The sequence below is a fragment of the Mirounga leonina genome, unplaced genomic scaffold, assembly GCF_011800145.1.
Source record: "Mirounga leonina isolate KUSES-001 unplaced genomic scaffold, KU_Mleo_1.0 Mir_200, whole genome shotgun sequence".
Taxonomy (NCBI): domain Eukaryota; kingdom Metazoa; phylum Chordata; class Mammalia; order Carnivora; family Phocidae; genus Mirounga; species Mirounga leonina.
The window spans coordinates 2,738,351-2,757,805 of NW_023270503.1; the positions used below are offsets into that span (position 1 = coordinate 2,738,351).

The following is a 19,455-nucleotide window of genomic DNA, read 5'->3' on the forward strand; positions in this document are numbered from 1 at the left end:
AATGCTACCACACCAGGGACGTGAACTACAAAGGGCTCCAAAGGCGAAGACCGTCCTAGGTGGAGGGCGAGGAGCCCGGATGCTGGACCCATGCAACCTCAGTGAGCCAGGAAGAGACTTCCTGCCGCTCGGGTGCCGGGCCCGGGCACCCCACTATGCCCCCTGCTTCCCTGGGCCGCTTCCATCCCAGCTGGGGCACATGGCTCAAAGCCACGGTAGATGCCCAAGATACGGTGCCTGAAGCAAAGCCTGAATGAACAAGAAAGGAAAGAAAGGAACGAGGAAAGGAAGGAAAAGAACTCCTGGCTTGGCACCTACACGTCCCCACTCCTTGTCTTAAAGGAGCAGCCAATCCACGAGAAAAGAGTCAGCCTTTGGAACTACACATGGGAACGGGATACATGGCAAGAGACTGCACAAGCATGGGAGTCTGCAAGAGGACGGTTTGCTCCAGGAGGGAAGGCCCTGGGCACGCAGGCCAGGAGAGATGGCAGGGCTGGGGAGGGGAGGGTGTGGACAGGGGAGCAGTAAGAAATGGGGCTGCAAAGGTGTTTGAGACCAGACTGCAGAGAGCCTTGGAAGCCAGGCCACAGCCATGAGGGCTTCTAGGCAGGGGATGAATCCCACTATCGGAGTCGATCTTCTGGAAGGTTCACTGGGAGCTGCTCTGCCATGTTGGTGCATCCAGCACACCGGGATGAAGGAGGACTACACGGTGCAGAGGAATGGAGGTGTTCTAGCTGTAATGGAATCCTCAGAAAACAGGGAGAAGAGCCTGGGACAAGCCTCCGTGAAGGAGATGTGGAAGGAGAAATCCAAGAAACAGCAGGGCAGGAAATAGCCAGCAGACGGGGTGATGTGGAAGGAGAGGGGTAAGGGAAAAGGATTTTAGGGGTAGCCCCAAGTGTCCAAAAACAAAAGCAAATGAAGCAAGAGGAGACTAGGGAGGTCACTGATTGCCAATATCCCTATTCATTCCCGTGAGACCTCATCCAGTTTTAGACTTGGTCTACGGGGCGACTGGAGAATGCCAGATTTATATCTCAAGGCCCATCTCCCTCCCAGTTCCAGACCACTGAATCCACACCACCACTTGAGTGTCTAATGGGCATCTCAGACGCAACATGGTCACAATTAAGCTACTGTTCAACTGAATTCCGTATGGCTGCTGCCCACATGCCCCCCATCCAGCGCACGCAGCTCTCCCAGCTCCGCTAATGGGGACTGCCTCCTTCCAGCTGCTTGGGCAGGAAGCCGTGGAGCTGTCTCTGACTCTTCCTTTACTCTACATCGCCCATCGGATCTGTCAAACTCTAAGACTCGACCCCAAATTCTGTCAAGAACCAGCCATGTCTTGCTACCCCCACTGCCACTCTCCCTCCCCGAGCACCGCCATCTTGTCCCTGGATGACTACAGCCACGTCCCAATGCCTCTCCCCGCTTCTCAGCATAGCAACCCGTGGGACACTGCCATTAGCTTACGAGATTCCTCTGCCCAAACCCCCCAGTGCTGGCCCATTTCACTCGGTGGGCAAGCTGAAGTTTTATTAACAAAGGCCCTTAGGGGACCCTCTCTAGTCTTAACCCCCCCAAATTCCCCCTTGCTCATTCTGCTCCAGGTACACCGTTCCATACACATGTCAGGCATACTTCCGCCCCAGAGCCTTCACGCTGGCTGTTCGCTCTGCCTGGAACACTCTTCTCTCCCAGAGAACCACCAGGTGCAATCTTTCATCATCTTCTCCATGGAGCCGGCCCTGGCCACCCTATTTAAAACTGTGATCCACACCTTGTCCTCCCAATGCCTTTACCTTGCTCTATTTTTTACCCACAACACTCATAACTCAATACACCATGCACTTCATTTTTTAAAATTGTATTTACTGCCTGTCTCTGCAAGAATGTAAGCTCCATGAGGTCAGGAGCCTTTGCTTTTTTAGTTCACGAATGGATAAGCATCTGGCATCTTATATGCACATCACCACATTTTGCTAAGTTAAACATGAACAGGAGGTGCCAGCTGATGTTTGGGAAAAAGAGAGAGGAATGGTAGCTGTTAGGGATGGAATGTGGTACCCCCAAATTCATATTTGAAGCCCTAACCCCCAGTGTATTTGGGGATGGACCTGTGAGGAGGTGATAAAAGGTTAGGGAGGTCATAATAGATAGGGCTAGTGTCCTTATAACAAGAGGAAGAGACACCAGACCGCTCTCTCCACCATGTGAGGACACAGCAAGCAGGTGGCCATCTCCGAGCCAGAAAGCGAGCCCTCACTAGGAATTGAATCAGTCAGCACCCTGATTTTGGACGTCCCATCCTCATTTCTCTGTGAGAAATCAGTTTCAACTATTTAAAAGCCACGGTGTCCATTATGGCGGCCCGAGCAGACTGAGACAGTAGCTTTTATGGCGAAGAGAGACCTGAGCATTCCACGGAGGACAAGGAACTCAGACAGAGAGACGAGGAGGCAAAAATGGGAAGAAAAAATGGAAGAGGCAAGAGCAAGACTCTAGAAGAACAAAGGCAGGATCTCAGAAAGGCTGGATGATATTTCTTCTAACAAGAAAGAAGAAAGGGGATGGGGGAGGGGCGCCTGGGTGGCTCAGTCAGTTAAGCGTCTGCCTTCAGCTCGGGTCATGATCCCGGGGTCCTGGGATCGAGCCCCACATCGGGCTCCCTGCTCATCGGAGAGACTGCTTCTCCCTCTCCCTCCCACTCTGCCTACTTGTGCTCTCTATCTCTCTGTCAAATAAATAAATAAAATCTTAAAAAAAAAAAAAGAAAGAAAAAAGAAAAGGGATGGGGGAGACACCCAGACATTCGGAGTTATGAACTCGACGGTGTCGCAGAGATGTTCCCTGGCAGAGAGGAGGGAAATGGGGAATTGAGGAGAGACTGTACCATGGGAGACACCAGCAGGGAGGAGGGGGACTGCCATGGAGCTCAGCCTGTGGTCCCTGGGTGAGCCCCGGCCGGCCCCTGCCCCACACCCTCATTGCTCTGCTCCAGCCCCTGCAACAGGCTGTGCATCTTCTCTGCCTGCTGTTTGGGTAGTCGGAGGTCGCGGGATGTTTTATCGCACACCTTTATTGCACTTCGCTTTACTGCGCTTCAGAGATAATGCGTTTTTTACAAAGTGAAGGTTAGTGGCCATCCTGCTCAAGCACGTCTAACGGTGCCATTTTTCTAACAGTGTTTGCCCACTTCACGCCTCTCTGTCAACATTTCAGTAATTCTTGCGGTATTTTAAGCTTTCTCATCAGCATTATATTTGTCACAGTAATCTGTTATCAGTGATCAGTAACTTGCTGAAAGCTCGCATGACAGGTTAGTATTTTCTGGCAATAAACTATTTTTTAATTAAAGCATGTACGTTGTTTTTTAGACAATGCTGTTGCACACTTACTAGACTACAGGATAGAGCAACGATTTTATCACATGGTGTTGATCACATGGTGAGGATTAATTAAGACATATGAAAATGGAACCACATTTGGCACATAATAAACAATAAAAAAAAGAATCACACTATAGTGTAAACATAACTTTTATATGCACCGAAAAACCCCCAAATTAATCTGACTGGCTTTATTGAGGTATCACTTTACTACAGGGGTGTAGACGCGAACCTGCGTCTCTGAGGAGTGTCTGTGCTTGTAAGAACTTGTACTTGCAGCTGGCTGGTAAGATCAACATAGACTGCTGCATGGGAGCTTACCAACAACATGTACTTCCAACAGAAACCAGGACCCTAATGCACATGGAACCCGCAGGATGCCATGAGCAGAAGATCGTAAGTGACCCTGTGAGGCTGGAGGGAGGCAGAGGCGGGGAGATGGGCCCCGGGCTGCAGAAGCCATGTGAGCCACGTGTCCCTCTCCCCACAGGTAGGCCCGTCACAAACCCCGGCGTGAGGCCTGGTCACAGTGGGTGCTCACTGTGTCCATCAGAAGTTTCAGTGGACAATCTGCCTCTGGGATTTCTCTTCCAGTCTAGATTAAGTGTCACTATGGCACTGGTCACAACTTTAATCAAAAATTTCAAAAGGCTGCAAAGTGCAAAGGGTCAAGTTCGAGGAGACATGGGGCATGGTGCTAGAGACTCGCTAAGAGGTGGCATCATTTTTTTTTTTTTTTTTAAGATTTATTTATTTGACAGAGAGAGACACAGCGAGGGAGGGAACACAAGCAGGGGGAGTGGGAGAGGGAGAAGCAGGCTTCCCGCAGAGCAGGGAGCCTGATGCGGGGCTCGATCTGAGGACCCCGGGATCATGACCTGAGCCGAAGGCAGAAGCTTAACGACTGAGCCACCCAGGCGCCCCTAAGAGGTGGCATCATTGACCTTACTGCCCATTCTGCCCTACACTACACCACAGGCGTCCTATTCTGACCTTTGCCCTAGACCCTCCCTATCTAAATCCCATCCCCTCGGTAAGGCTCTGCTCCAGAGCCACCTCTTCTAGGAAGCCTTCCTGGTTCAATAGCTCCAAGCCAGAGTCTCATCAGAACTCAGATTATTCCACTGCATGGCCCTTCATTGGGTGCTGCCTTGAGAAGGATCCCGTGCTGCTCTCTACACTCTCACTTCACTGTGCTTAGTGCATCTCTGGCTTGATGGGGCCAGAGGCAGGCAGGTCAAGGTCAGCATGCAATGCCTGCAAGGCTGCCTGCAGGAATGAGTCCTAAGGTTTAGCTCAAGAGGTCAGCGATCAAGGAAGCGGTCAGCACAAACACTGTGCCAGGGAGACTATAAACCTGAGAGCCAGGCAGCAGGAGCTGGGGGCTAGGAGAGCAGACAGGCCCGCCCCGATGAGAGACTAGCGCAGATGGCAGGGCCTGTGTGCCACGGAGCCAGCAAACCAGCCGCAGCGGGGCTGGCCTGAGGCAGAGAATGCTCGCTGGCGGGAGCTGGGTTCGCCCAAACCGCACATTCTTTCACTGCGCCTGGCTGGTTGCTGCTTGCCTGCACACAGGGCCCCTCCAGGGCGGCTTGCTGATCCTCAACTGAGGGCCCGTTGCAGTCGCGACCACATGCGTCCTTCTCATCCCCACACCGCCAGGGCCTTAAGGGATGGTGCCAAATCAGCGTGTCTCCGAGCACTCCCCATTCTCCTCCTCCTCAGGGGTGGTCAGCCACTTTCCGGCTACCTGGGCCACACCTAACCACCGCGGTGACTCCGTCCAGAATGTTTTATAGGCTGGCAGCTGGGGAATCTGAGAGTTCCCTTCTCTGCGGGCTGAAGGCAGGCAGAAAATGATCCATTAATTTTTCTGTGCCCTGCCCAACAGTTTACAGGACACCCTCCAGCCCTAGTAGTGTATCCACAACTTGTGCTGAATCTTACAGAGCTTGTGATCCCTCCTTCTGAGACTGCTCTTCTGTGCCATACCTGCATCACGCTGGTATCGTGCCATCCAGGAAAGGGCTCTACCTCGGGGAGGAAAGATTCTGCTCATTGATGGCACGGGCTCAGAAAGAATGTGCCTCTGCCTGGAGTGGCCCTGTGGTGGGGCAGGGTGGCCACGTGAGGCCCAGCACTTGCTCCGCCCTCTGGGACAAGTGGTAGTCTTCTAAGCCCTCATACAAAACGGCACCTACTGGACCAACGCTTTCTAGATCCTCAAGACATCGTCATACTCTGTTCTCGAGATATCTGCCAATGTAAATCTCCTCCTGTCCACTCAAGGGCTGCACTGGGCTACTCTTCTGGTTTCTTATTTCCCACAGAGCTCAGTGCATGGGCTTGGTGGTTAGCGGGAGCTCAAGAAATAGATTCCTATGCATTTAAATCTACTCTACCTTTCTTCCAAAAAGGATTGGAGGCTGCTTAAAAAGTGTGTGATATAATCCAATAAAAACAGATGAAAATATCCTCCTGAAGGGAAAACAGAGAAGAGTAAATGAAGCTAAGTCCAAGGGCATGCAACAGAAAAGGTGAGTCTTGCAAAGTTCCTAAAGGTGGTTACAAATTCAGCTCTGGGTTTTCTAGGGGCTAAAGGGGAAAAAAAAATGTGGTCCATAACGAAAGTCAACATATACAAAAGATGAAAGAAAAAAACTAAAAATAAAACTCTACCACTTGCTTAAGAGAAGTTCAGCTTCTCCTGGGCACTATAGGATAATTTCCTGAGCATAAATTCCTATAAGTGGGTTCTGTAGATTTTTAAAGGCCTTTGATGTATATTGCCAATTGCTCTACTGAAAGGTTGTCCTGATTTACATTTTTACTAGTAGTCTGCTCTCTTCCCTACACTGCGGATTATCTTTTAAGGGGGATGGTGGGGGTGGTGGGCATTCTTTGCAAATAAAATAGATACAAATTCAGTGTTTTTATCTGTAAATCATGGAAGTAAATTATGCTGAATATTTTTCACATCATATCAATGCACTGGATGAATTGCCTACCTCATATCCTATACATACTTTTTACTAAATTATCTCTCTTTTTTTTTTAAAGATTTTTTTTTTTTAAGATTTTTATTTTTTTATTTATTTGAGACAGAGAGAATGAGAGACAGAGAGCATGAGAGGGAGGAGGGTCAGAGGGAGAAGCAGACTCCCTGCCGAGCAGGGAGCCCTATGCGGGACTCGATCCTGGGACTCCAGGATCATGACCTGAGCCGAAGGCATTCGCTTAACCAACTGAGCCACCCAGGCGCCCTAAAGATTTTATTTTTTATTCAACAGAGAGAGACACAGCGAGAGAGGGAACACAAGCAGGGGGAGTGGGAGAGGGAGAAGCAGGTTTCCCGCCGAGCAGGGAGCCCGATGTGGGGCTCTACCCAGGACCCTGGGATCATGACCTGAACTGAAGGCAGACGCTTAACGACTGAGCCACCCAGGCGCCCCTAAATTATCTCTCTCTTTTTTTAAAGATTTTATTTATTCATTTGACCGAGAGAGAGAGCACAAGCAGGGGGAGTGGCAAAGGGAGAGGGAGAAGCAGACTCCCTGCTGAGCAGGGAGCCTGATGCAGGGCTCGATCCCAGGACTCTGGGATCACAACCTGAGCCAAAGGTAGATACTTAACCAACTGAGCCACCCAGGTATCCAATTCTCTCTCTCTTTTTTAAAGATTTTATTTATTTTGTCAGAGAGAGAGACACACAGCGAGAGAGGGAACACAAGCGGGGGGGGGGGGGGGGAAAGGGAAAAGCAGGCTTCCCGCCGAGCAGAGAGCCCAGATGTGGGGCTTGATCCCAGGACCCTGGGATCATGACCTGAGCTGAAGGCAGATGCTTAACAACTGAGCCACCCAGGCGCCCCTCTTTTTTTTTTTCTCCCTAAGGAGATCTCTTTTTCTATGAAAGATATTATTTGCCGTACATATTATTAATATTGTTGGTTGCCTTTGTTTAAGCTTTTTGACATCCAAAAGTTATCTTTTTTATTGTAAAATGAAATTTCCTCCCTTTTCCCCCCAAGTTAATCAGATATTTATTAAGGCCCAACACTGAAGCCTCTCCATTTTACGGAGAAAAGAGAGGATAAGTAACTAGTTCAAGATCACTCAGCGGGAGGTAAGGACAGGACTGAGTTGTTGGTAGCCTAGACTAGAGAGGTGGTATCAATGAGGGTGGAATAAGAAACAGGCAACAATGTCCCAGGCTTGGTAGAGGTAGGACAGTTGACATTCTTCTTGGATCGTACCTCTAAGATGCCTCCCCAGTCATCTGTGAGGGTATGCTCCAAGGCCCAAGCATGTCTCAGAGTCACATTTTGTGCATATTTGTGTGTGAATATGCGCATGCGCACAGACATGTACAGAAGCTGTTAGAGGGGTGCAGAAGCCAGAACATGATTGAAGGGCCTTTGTTAGGAGCGTCAGAGGAAGACACATATCAAAGACAACTACTGGTGTGTATGGTGAATAGGGAATAGAGAAAACTCAGGAATGTCTCTGTATTGCTGCAAGGACCAAGATGAGAAATCTATGGTCCTCAGAAGAAGCAGGGCACAGCTGTGTGTAAACATGGACACTGACGGGCAGCAAAATCTAGGTAATGCTAAGGCAAGATCTGGAACTAGCCAGCCTACCAGTGGGTCTCACCTCGAGCCCCTCCAAGAACTTCTAGTCACAACCCAGGGACTGAGGCTGAGGGACATTCACACTGGCTGGCTACACCCCTTTTCCACTATGCAGTTACAATAGATTGTCACGAGACACCTTGGTGGCTCAGTCAGTTAAGTTTTTACCTTCGGCTCAGGTCATGATCCCAGGGTCCTGGGATCGAATCCCACACTGGGCTCCCTGCTCAGCGGGAGCCTGCTTCTCCCACTGCCTGCCACTCCCCCTGCTTGTGCTCACTCGCTCTCTCTCTGACAGATAAATAAATAAAATCTGAGGAAAAAAACAAGACTGTCACATCTCCTTTAAATGACACACAGAGTTACTTCTGGGGTGAAGATTAGAATCCTAGGAGGAAGAAGGTGTGTTTTTTAAATGAACAAAGAGGACCAAGGAAAACATTTAAAACCCTCGAGCCCTGTCCTTTCCCTGTCATACTCTTTGATAGCAGAGGACCCTTGCTAGGGCCAAAGCCAGGTCTCTTCTGTCACATCCCAGCCCTCATTCCCAGCAGCCCTACACTGGCAGGGCCTTTGTTTCTTCTGCCGATAACATTCTTTCCTCTCCATTTTACTAAAGCAACTCCTATGGTTTCCAGATCTCAGTTTGAGCCTAACATTCTTATCTTCCCAACCAATCCGGATTCCCTGTTACAGGCCCTCCTAGCACTGGGGACACCTTCCTTCAGAGCACTCACAATTGCAACTTACACTTCTTTGTACAATGGACTGATGGGGTGTGAGCCTCCCTTCTAGGACTGTAAGCTCCCTGAGGGTAGGGATTGAGTCTGTTTTTACTCAAGACTATATCTCCCCTGCCTGGAAGAACAGACATCCTCTAGTCAGCTCTCAGTAAATACTTGTTGAATGAAGGAATAAATGAATTCAGAAACCTTAAGTTTAACTTATCCTCACAAAGGGGCAATTTAACCCTCTGTTCAGTACCACTGGCCAAAGGTCACTCCTGATACTCATCTCAACAGATGCTGCTCCTACGTCAAGGCACGCATGTTTTAAGGCTCTGTAAAAACAGAGTGCTAGAAGGAAATAAGCCTGTGACATCTTCTTTAAGTTATTCAACCCGGTACCCTTCCTTCTGGACCAGTAAACAATTCTTATCTATCACTCAGCTTTTGTTGGGGAAGGGAACTGATTTCATCGGTTTCCTTAATAGGAGGCGTGAGCCTCCAAAATTCTTGAAGGGTTAACAGACCTAGCTTATTAATACCCAAAGAGTGGTCCCTGGGCCACCAGCGTCACTTGGGGGCTTGCTAGAGAGGGAGGATCTCAGCCCCACTCCTAGCCAGACCCCGGGAATCTGAATCTGCATTTTCACAAGATCCCTAGAGGACTCTTACGTGCATTTGAAATGGAGAAGCACTGATTTAAAATTAACTGTTCATTTTTTTGAAACCTTAGCTCCAAACAAAGCCATGTGCTTTAAATGATGAAGAAAAAGCTTAAAGAACCTGATGAGTCCCCCCTAAGCTGTGGAATTTGGGCAAAATTTTGATTTGTCTTTTTTTTTTTTCTTCCTACTCCCTATAATATAAGAAGCACTGAGAACTCAAATATTAGCTGTGTCTGCCTAGGGCTAACCAGGATCTGGTACTACTGCTACAAAGGAAATGAGTTTAATCCTTTTTTAAAAATTGAGACATAATTGACATATAAGAATGCATTTAATTCTTAATAGGTCAGTTAAGTGCTTTACCAAGAGAAAACCTGGCTGGGTGAAAGCTGGGAAGAAGGTATTCACATAATAGAGAATAAAAACACAGTTTTTTGACAGATGTTGGCGAGGATGCGGAGATAGGGGAACCCTCCTACCCTGCTGCAGGGAATGCAAGCTGGCGCAGTCACTCTGGAAAACAGTATGGAGGTTCCTCAAAAAGTTGAAAATAGAGCTACCGTATGACCCAGCGATTGCACTACTGGGTATTTACCCCAAAGATACAAAAGTAGGGATCCAAAAGGGTACGTGCACCCCGATGTTTATAGCAGCAATGTCCACAATAGCCAAACTATGGAAAGAGCCAAGATGTCCATCAACAGATGAACGGATAAAGAAGAGGTGGTATATATATACAATGGAATATTATGCAGCCATGAAAAAAAAAAAAGAAATCTTGCCATTTGCAATGATGTGAACAGAACTAGAGGGTATCATGCTAGGCGAAATAAGTCAATCAGAGAAAGACAAATATCATATGATCTCACTGATATGAGGAATTCTTTTATTTATTTTTTTTAAATATTTGCTTTTTTTTTTCTTAAGATTTTATTTATTTATTTGACAGAGACACAGCGAGAGAGGAAACACAAGCAGGGGGAGTGGGAGAGGGAGAAGCAGGCCTCCCACGGAGCAGGGAGCCCGATGCGGGGCTCGATCCCAGGACCCTGGGACCATGACCTGAGCCGAAGGCAGACGCTTAACGACTGAGCCACCCAGGTGCCCCTGATATGAGGAATTCTTAATCTCAAGAAACAAACTGAGGGTTGCTGGAGTGGTGGGGGGGTGGGAGGGATGGGGTGCTTGGGTGATGGACATTGGGGAGGTTATGTACTACGGTGAGCGCTGTGAATTGTGTAAGACTCATGAATCACAGACCTGTACCTCTGAAACAAATAATATATGTTTAAAAAAAAAAAGATAGTAGGAAGGGAAAAATGAAGGGGGGCAAATCAGAGGGGGAGACGAACCATGAGAGACTATGGACTCTGAGAAACAAACTGAGGGTTTTGCGGGGGGGGATGGGTTAGCCCGGTGATGGGTATTAAGGAGGGCACGTACTGCATGGAGCACTGGGTATTATTCGCAAACAATTAATCATGGAACACTACATCAAAAACTCATGGTGTAATGAATGGTGACTAACATAACATAAAATAAAATTTTTTTTAAAAATGGTAAAATAAAAAAACACACAGTTTGTCTCACTTAATAATCATTATTTCCAGAAAACACCATGATTAGTACTTTAAGTCCAAGTTTTCAACACTCTCAGGAAATGAGTCTTCTCACCTACAAGTCCTAGCCACTCAGCCCTCACTATTATGCTTCAAGAACCAGGAAATGCTTTATAGACCTTATCCTATGAATGATCCCAGAGACTCTTTGTGGCAGGGATTTATCATGCCCATTTGCGGATGAGTAAACTGAGGCTCACAATCTGACCGATGGAACCAAAGACCATTCCTAGCTCTGTGTGACAGGTGAACCCTCCGGATAGGGTTTTGGCCAAGTCATTTGGGAGCATGTGCTCGCTCCATGGCCCAACTGCATCAGAGCACACGAGGTCAGGTGGTGAGAAGTGGCTGTTTCACCTGGATGAGTACTTTTTTTTTTTTTAATGGCTTTAATGAGATATAATTTACATACCACAGAATTCACCACACGTCATTTTTAAGATAGTAAGGAACATGAACATTTATGGAAATAAAGACGTCCTTTTCCCTCTAAAAGAAAAGCCAAAGATGCGGTGAGCCCAGACGGGCAGGTCTCCGGGGAGCCCCATGGAGTCAGGAAGGCCTACCTTGGATTCCGTACAGCCGGTTGAGGCGTGACCGCCGGGCCTCATCGGTATAGGGGACGGCAAGCCAGGGCATCTCACTGAAGTACTGTTTGAATGAGTCCTCGGACCTACAGAGACACACGTGGAAGCAACGCTCTGTTATCCCCGAAAGCACCACCGCTGGGTCCTCCCCGCCTTCTACCAAGCTATGGCCAGCACCCCGAATCATCGTGCTCCGCAGACCCCCAGGCTATGGGAGGGAACTATTCTACCCCCTCTGGTGTCCACCAAGAAGCAACAGCCTCCCCACGACAGGCGGATGTGAACTAGATCGCCAAGGCCATTCCAAGTAGCCTGCTCCTCTGGGTCCTACCAGTTTAACTCAGGCCCAACTTCTCATTTTTCAACAGAGACAGGTGATACTTTTGCAAGTAGCCTAGATGTACTCGGACACTGTTCCCCATGATACTGCTGGTCTGTGCGGGTAACAGTGCTGTGAACAGGGGCACACTCTTAACCAAGCAGAAGCCTATGGCTCCATGTATTAAAACACTCTAGGAATGACAGATCTAACCACAGTGATAAGCAGATCGGGGCTCCCTGGGGCTGGGGTTTGAGGGTGATGACTGAGAAGGCACCTTGTGATGATAGAAATGTTCTATACTTAACGGTGCTGATTACAGGGGTACATACGTTGGTCAACAGTCGTTGAATTGTATGTAATTGTGATGAAGGAGGGTTGCTGATGAGTAAAACCAGCAAGAGGGACCGCAGCAGAGGAAGCTGCAGTAAAAAGGACCTGAGGTACTCCAGGAGGAGACTTTGCCCTTCTTGTTTTTAGGACAGCCCCCAGGCAAAGGACGCGGCCAGAGTGAAGGGAAATTATGGCACAGCCGTCCCAGACAGGTGTCACATTCCATCAGCCTCTGGCTCTTTTCTTTCCATCCTTCCCCTCCAAGCCCTTTCATCGTGATCCACAACGCTGAACAAATCAGAAAATCGCATCCTAATCTCTAATGACCCAGGCTGGAAGGGGACATGCCGCAATTATTTACAGCAAGAACAGGTTTTTCTCGGCTCCCCTTCAGACAGTCGCAGGAGGAAATCTGAAATGTATCTGTCCGTTTGCCAATCATCCCAGATAAGCCTTGCCCAACCCCCATCTCCACGCTCTACCCTTAGGGGGTGAGATGTGTAAGGTAAGAGAAATGCGTGTTAACCTCTGGAAAAGGGAACGGAACGGCGCGGCCACTTTCCCCAGCTCGCGGCCACTTTCCCCAGCTCATGTTACCTGTCCGCACTAACAAAGATGATCTCAAATTTCTGGCCTGCCTCCTTGATCTTCCGGTAGGATTCCACCAGGACCCGGGTGAGGCTTCGGCAGGGTGGGCACTGCAAGAGGAGAGGGGGATCCTGCAGCCTGACGCTGGACCTGGCCTTCCCATTTCCCAGCCACTTGCCAAAAGAGACCCAGTAAGCGAGACCCAAGTAGGACTGGGAGAGTGAAACCCGGCTTAATACAGAGGCAGAAACAAACACGCCTCTTTTGAATGTCCAACACGGGGTGCCCCCCACCCACGTGGCATGCCAGCGGGTGGCAGTGAAAACAAACCCCCTTAGAGACTACTGGAAGCCTCATCAGAATGGGTTAGGAAGACTCTCCTTTCAGACCAGTCAAAAGAAGTAATTTTCTTGCTGCCATCATCATTCATAATAATAAGCACTCATGGCATACCAACAATGCATCAGGTGCAGGAGGAAGTAAGAACACGGAGAGTCATGCCCGAGCAGTTAACACCTCCAAGAGCCAAGCACGACTGGTCGTGGTCGCAACATCACTGCTTCCTTCCACCTGGACTGAACACTCACCCAGTGTGCGGAGAAATAGACTCCCACGTGAGACCCCTCCAAGCTGCTGCTCTCCAGGGACTGTCCATTATTTCTCAGCAAGGGCCCTGCAATGACTTCCCTGAAGGGTTTAGGTCCCCAAGGGAATTCCAAACCTGAAACAGGCAACAGAGGGTGAGAACACTGTTAAGACTCTTCCTTATGGTCTCTGACCCAAGAGGCCTCAGAGAGGCAGGGCCCGGCAGCGTTATCATCAAATAGTATTTGTTAACACACGCAGAGGATCTGGAGCTAAAGCCCAGGAACAAAGGCAGAACCCATTCCTGGCAGAGCCCCACCTACCTCCAAGATGATGGTTCCCGAACCTGGGTGATCACAGGGCCCATCTCCTGCGGGGGCTTTTGGAAAGTTACAGAAGCCCTGGTCACACTCTGAGTCTTGGGATCTGGGGCCAAGGCTGAAGATGTATGTCCAAAACAAAGCAAAACAGACTCCCCCCAGCTAAGTCTGATGCTGCGCCAGGCTGGGAAATCCTCATGGAGGAACCATGAGTTTCTTCAAGTCCAACCCTGGAAGCTCAGTGGCTCCCAACTCGATGGCATTTTAGAATCAGCAGGGGAGTTTTAAAATAGGATGCTCCTGGGGCCCACCCCCAGGGATTCTGATGCAGTTGGTCTGGGTTGGGGCCCAGGAAACCAAGTGAGAATTAAATCCAGTTAAAGGAAAGAGTAAAAACTCACTCAACCCAGATGTTCTACATTCTGATGACACTTAAGCCCCAGGCAGGAAGAGCAACACAACAGTGTTTTCTCACAGGGTGGTCCATGGACCATGGCCTCAAAAATCCCCTGGGGTGGGTGGGGGGTGGGAGAAGCACAGACTGGTTAAAAATGCAAGTGGCGAAGCCCACCCTGAATCAAAGAGACCCAAATATCTCTGGAGGTCGGGCTGGGAAATCTGCATTTTTAACAAGCTCAGAGTAGAGAGAGAGAGAGAGAAAGAGAGAGAGAGAGAGAGTGTGTGTGTGTGTGTGTGATTTGAGAAGGTAAAGACTGGGTTCTACCACGCCTTGGTTTTTACTGAGGGCAATTCTTTGAAGCAGGTGAAATTTTTCCTGGGAAAATCTGTGACCAGGGTGAATCCCCTATCAGTAAGTGAGGAAGGGAAGGCCTCACGACACTTTAGGACGGCAGTGCGGCGGGGAGAGAACCAGAGCTCGGGCAGCCAGTGAGCGGGACGGTGATACGAGCAGCCCCATGGACGGCCACCCACCCGGCCAGTCAGCAAGGCCAAGGCCGAGGCACTTGCGCAGCATCAAGAAATGAGGTCAGTCACCCCCCGGGGCCAGGAGAGCAACACAGAGGCTGTGTCTTCACGACGGTAAGATTTTAAAGAGACAAAAACCTCACAGCCGCTGAGCCTGCCTCTAATTGGTGAGGTGGCGGCTGCTATGGACACAGCACCCAAGACCGGTTCCGGGCTCTCATTGCTTCTCGACGGCCTCCTCAGCCCTCAAAACCGAACTTCCTTTCTCCGATTCCGTCTCCTTTGGCCCGTGAATTAAAACCCCCAGGCGGGACATTCTGATCTCTTTAAAAATCTTCACCATGACCCGGAGAATACTATAATTTCATCATGACAATATCCTCTCGCCAAGTAAACCCACTCATATCTATTTCATTTGTATGTTCTCTGCCAATGGGGATGAAGTCAGCCGTAGGAGGATGGAGCAGGGAGTACGGGACGGACATGCCAAGGTCCTACAGGTCCTACCTTCTGGGTCATCGCGGATCACCAGCAGCCCATTCCTGCACACGACCTTCCCGGTGGTGGCGTCTAGGAATATTAGTGATGGAATGTTGGAAATGCGATATTTGTTCCAAAGTTTCAGCTGTAAGAAGAAAAGGGAAAAAGGTGGTTAAGTCCCAACCGCATTAACTGCAGCGTCCTTTTGAGCCCCTCGGGCCCGAGGGGTGAATGAACTGGAACACACTGAAGTACAGATCAATGAACAAGTGAAGCTGCGAGCCCACTGGCCTCTGTGGTCTGGGGCAGGGCAGGGGAGTCAGGGTCCCACCCAGGCTCGGGCTGTGACTGAGGCCGACGGAGGATCACGCCTGTTCCAAGAGAGCTCTTCGATCCCCCTTCTCCCACGGGCACTTCCTCGAAAAAGCATAAAGATGGAAGATGGATTATAAAATGAACCACACGTACACCCCCAACGCCAGGTGGTTAAGGCAGGAAGGGAGGCTTTTTATCAGTGCCTGTCAACACTGTCAGCAGGCAGGTGCTCCCCTGCTCCCCGGCTCTGCTGTGCCCCCTGAGCCCCGAGGGAGAGGGGACAAGGGTATCAAAGAGAAGACCAAGTAGCTAGAGTCTGGCCCTCTCCCCACTCCACCGGGTTCTTGCACTTGGAATACTGGCAGTGGCCATGTGTGCGACTCACCCACACACACGAGGGAAGCAACATCCTGAGCCAGCCCCAAGCCTCAGTTCTCAGTGCCACTTAAAACAACCCACAGTCTACTGGCAAGCTCTTGAGGTTGGCTGTGCCACCTGTCAGAGGAGCAGGGTCTAGGAGGGACAGGGCTGAGGAAGCATGAATGCAACAGCATGGGACAGGGAGCTGAGTAGGGGCTGGCTCCCTTTATTTGCTCCCAGCCATCGGGGTGAACATCATTCAGGTGGGCCACTGGGCGCTCTGGAACTTAACAGCCGAGCCCAGAAAGCGACATAATTAAACAGAATGTCCAACTACCAAGGCAGCTCCAGAGAAGAAAGAAACCAGGGGAAATGGAAGAATGGCCCACTGGTGATTCTGCTGCAGCCTCCCTTCCGGGGCCTGGGGCCCACGCAGGGGGGCCGGCTGCCTGGGCATTGGCAGAATGGGGCATGGGTGTGTCAAAGGGAAGCAGGCACCAGAAGTCCAGCTGCACAGAGCAGATTATTATTGTTTTTAATTCAATCCTGAGCAGCGAGGGAGTCGGGTGGGGTATCTACCAAGAAATGTTAGGCTTCCCCTGTCTATGGAGACCTGGGTCTTGGCAGGAAAGGCTATGGGATCCCACCTCCAAATGGGTGGGCCCTGCCTTTGTAGTGGGCTCCCAAACCAGCCTTCGAGCAAGAGCGACTCTGCACATAGTTTGCACTGCCCAGAATTGCATCATTCCAGAGAAACCTGATATAGGCTGCAGATTCAACATTTTTAGAAGAAGAGGTTCAATGACAGGACAAGACCATCCCGCTGCTGGGCTTAGCTCTGAAAGTTTGCTAGTGCAAGGACCCAGCCAGGTGAATAAGTTTCAAAGGGGGCAGGGAGGAAGATGAAGGGACTTCTCTGGTTTAAAAAGTAATTACTGGAGGGAGAAAAGTAATTATTGGAAAAAATGAGAAACGTAGCAAACCACAAAAGTTGAGATAAAAATCACCCATGACTCACCACTTATGAAAGCTTGGACAACTTTATATTTCCACTAGCGGTAAATGAGAGAGCCCATTCCCCAGTATTCTTACCAATACTCATTTTTTTTTTAATTTGACAGGAAAAAAATGAAGCCTTGTTTTTGTTTCTTATCTTCTACTTATTGATGTTTAGGCATTTCGTATCTCACTATTGTAAGTACACTGTTTCTTCCCAGTATGTTTTGTGACTGGTAAGTGCTAAAATTCATTCAACAGTATTAACTGAGCATTTACTATGTGCCAGCCCTATGCTCAGCACAAAAGATACAAGAACAAAGCAAATGAAGTCGCTGCCTTCATAGGGTTTCAATTCTAGTGCGAGAGACAGGCAACAAGTAAGAATAGAATACTTTCAGAAACTTTAATGAAAGAAAAAAGAGCAAGGTAAGAGCAAAGGCATGCTGAGGGGGTAGTGGTACATATTTTAGAGAGGGATCAGGGAAGACATTTTTGAAGAAATGGCATTTGAGCACAGACCCCTGATATGAGATGGAGTGAGTCACGCGCGCATGGAGGGAGGCCACCTGAGGCCCCGGGCACCTGTTAGAGGCTGGGAGGCAGAGGAAGAGGGCTGGGGTGGAGCAGCCAGACAGAGTCGGGGAGGGGGCTGCAATGAGGTCAGAAGGGCACTCTTGGCAGATCTTCAAGGCCCTGCAGTCCAGTAAAACTGATGGAATTTTATTCCCAGTGTAACAGGAAACTATGGCGGGTTCGCAGGGGAGTGGTCATTTTAAAAGGTCACTCCGGCAGCCCTGAAGGAATAGGCTGCAGGGGAAGGAAGGGTCTGGAGCGGCCAGTGCAAACAGCCCAGGCAGGAGGGGACAGCAGCAGCAAGGACCTGGGTTATAGCAGCAGAGAGCAAGCACATGATATATTCCGAAGACAGTCACTAGAGCGGGTTGACTAATTGAATGTGGGGAAGCGATGAGGGAAAGAAAAAGATCAAGGATGTACTGTGGTTTGGGGGTGTGAGCAAAAGTGTGTCAAGGGTTCCCACTGACCAAGATGAGGAGAAACTCTGGGAGGGAAAAATCAAGATCGGACAGGTCAGTCTGAGGTACCAGTGGAGATTTCAAGGAGGCACCTGGATTGACCAATCCCTGGGGAGCCGGGGGGGGGGGAGGGGAGGTCATGGGATATAAATCGGGAATCCTCACTGCCTGGATGCTGTTAGGGGTCATGGGCCTGTATGAGGTTACCCAAGGAGAGGGCATGGCTACAGAGGGAAAGGCGCCCCCGGGCAGATCCAGGGGCCACCCACAAAAGACTGAGGAGTGACAAGTGACAGGAGGAAAACGGGGAGACTCTGGTGTCCCAAAAGGCAGGTGACAGAAGTGTTTTGGGGAGGAGAGATTAGACTCCTGTGTCAAATGCCGCTGAGATGTTGAGGATGAGGACAGAGAACTGACCAGCGGATATGGCAACTAAGGTCATTCATGACCTTGACAGGTCAAGGAGTTAGTGACACGAGGATGAAAGACAGAGCGAGTAGAAGAGGGAGGGACTAGGGTGCAGCTCTGTCCAGCACACACACCTAGAGTAGGGGGGGACCAGACAAACTCGAGTCCGCTTGCCAACACAAAACACCTAGCAGAGGACAATAAAAAGAAGACAGGCTGTACAGGGAAAAAGAAAATGGCAGATAAGGTGGTGACTATTGAGGACTTCCCTTAAGAGTTTTACTGTAAAGGGAGCAGAGCATAGGACTGTAGCTGGAAAAACAGGATGAGGTCAGAGAGGATATTTTAAAGATGAGGTCAGGGGGTGGATATTTTATAGATGGGAGGTACTTTAACATATGTTGTTGGGGATAATCCAGACAAGGAAAAAATTGATGAGAAGGAAAAATGCAAGAACAAAGTCAGTGAGTAGGCCAGAGGGTGGGATCAGGGTCACAAATAAGAAGGTGGAGCTGGAGAAACAGCTAACTCTGGAATATATACTCTTACTTCAAAGCATGTTGGAGCCTGTATAGAAAGCCATGCTATTTGCAAATAAAAAGAACTTTATCTTCTTTTTTCAACCTTTATACCATTTATTTCCTTTTCTTGTAGAACTAAATTGGCTGGAATTTCCAGAACAAAATAGTAAGTAGCAAGCATCTCTAACTTCTACCTGATCATAATGATGGATCTTTTACTATCATATGTAATATCAGCCATTGGTGTGAGACAGATATTCTTTACACATTAAACAAAATAGTCTTGAATATTATTCAGCCGTAAAAGGAAGGGAATTCTGACACACGCTACAACACGGATGAACCTTCAGGACACCATGCTAAGTGAAAGAAGCCAGTCACAAAAAGACAAACACTGTGTGATTCCACTTCTGTGAGGTACTTAGAGTAGCCCAAGTCGTAAAGACAGAAAATTGTAATGGTGGTTGACAGGGGCTAGTGGACTGTGGAGATGGAGGAAATGTGGCATTAATGGGTGTATAGTTTCAGCATTTCTCTTTTAAAAATAAATTCATTTATCTGAGAGAGAGAGAGAGAGAGAAAGAGAGAGAGAGAGTGCATGTGCACAAGGGAGCGTGGGCAGGGGGAAGAACAGAAGGAGA

General features: G+C 49.0%; 1 protein-coding gene across 1 annotated transcript in view; it reads right to left on the reverse strand.

Moving 5' to 3' along the window:
• NXN (nucleoredoxin) overlaps positions 1 to 19,455 on the reverse strand; it is a 155,004-nt gene that overhangs the window by 15,240 nt on the left and 120,309 nt on the right. Inside the window, exons 2-5 of the mRNA XM_035027631.1 lie at positions 15,205 to 15,322; positions 13,453 to 13,586; positions 12,875 to 12,975; positions 11,605 to 11,711 (exon numbers count right to left, since the gene is read on the reverse strand). Coding sequence (XP_034883522.1) covers positions 11,605 to 11,711; positions 12,875 to 12,975; positions 13,453 to 13,586; positions 15,205 to 15,322 — 460 coding nt within the window. The remainder of the gene's footprint in view (positions 1 to 11,604; positions 11,712 to 12,874; positions 12,976 to 13,452; positions 13,587 to 15,204; positions 15,323 to 19,455) is intronic.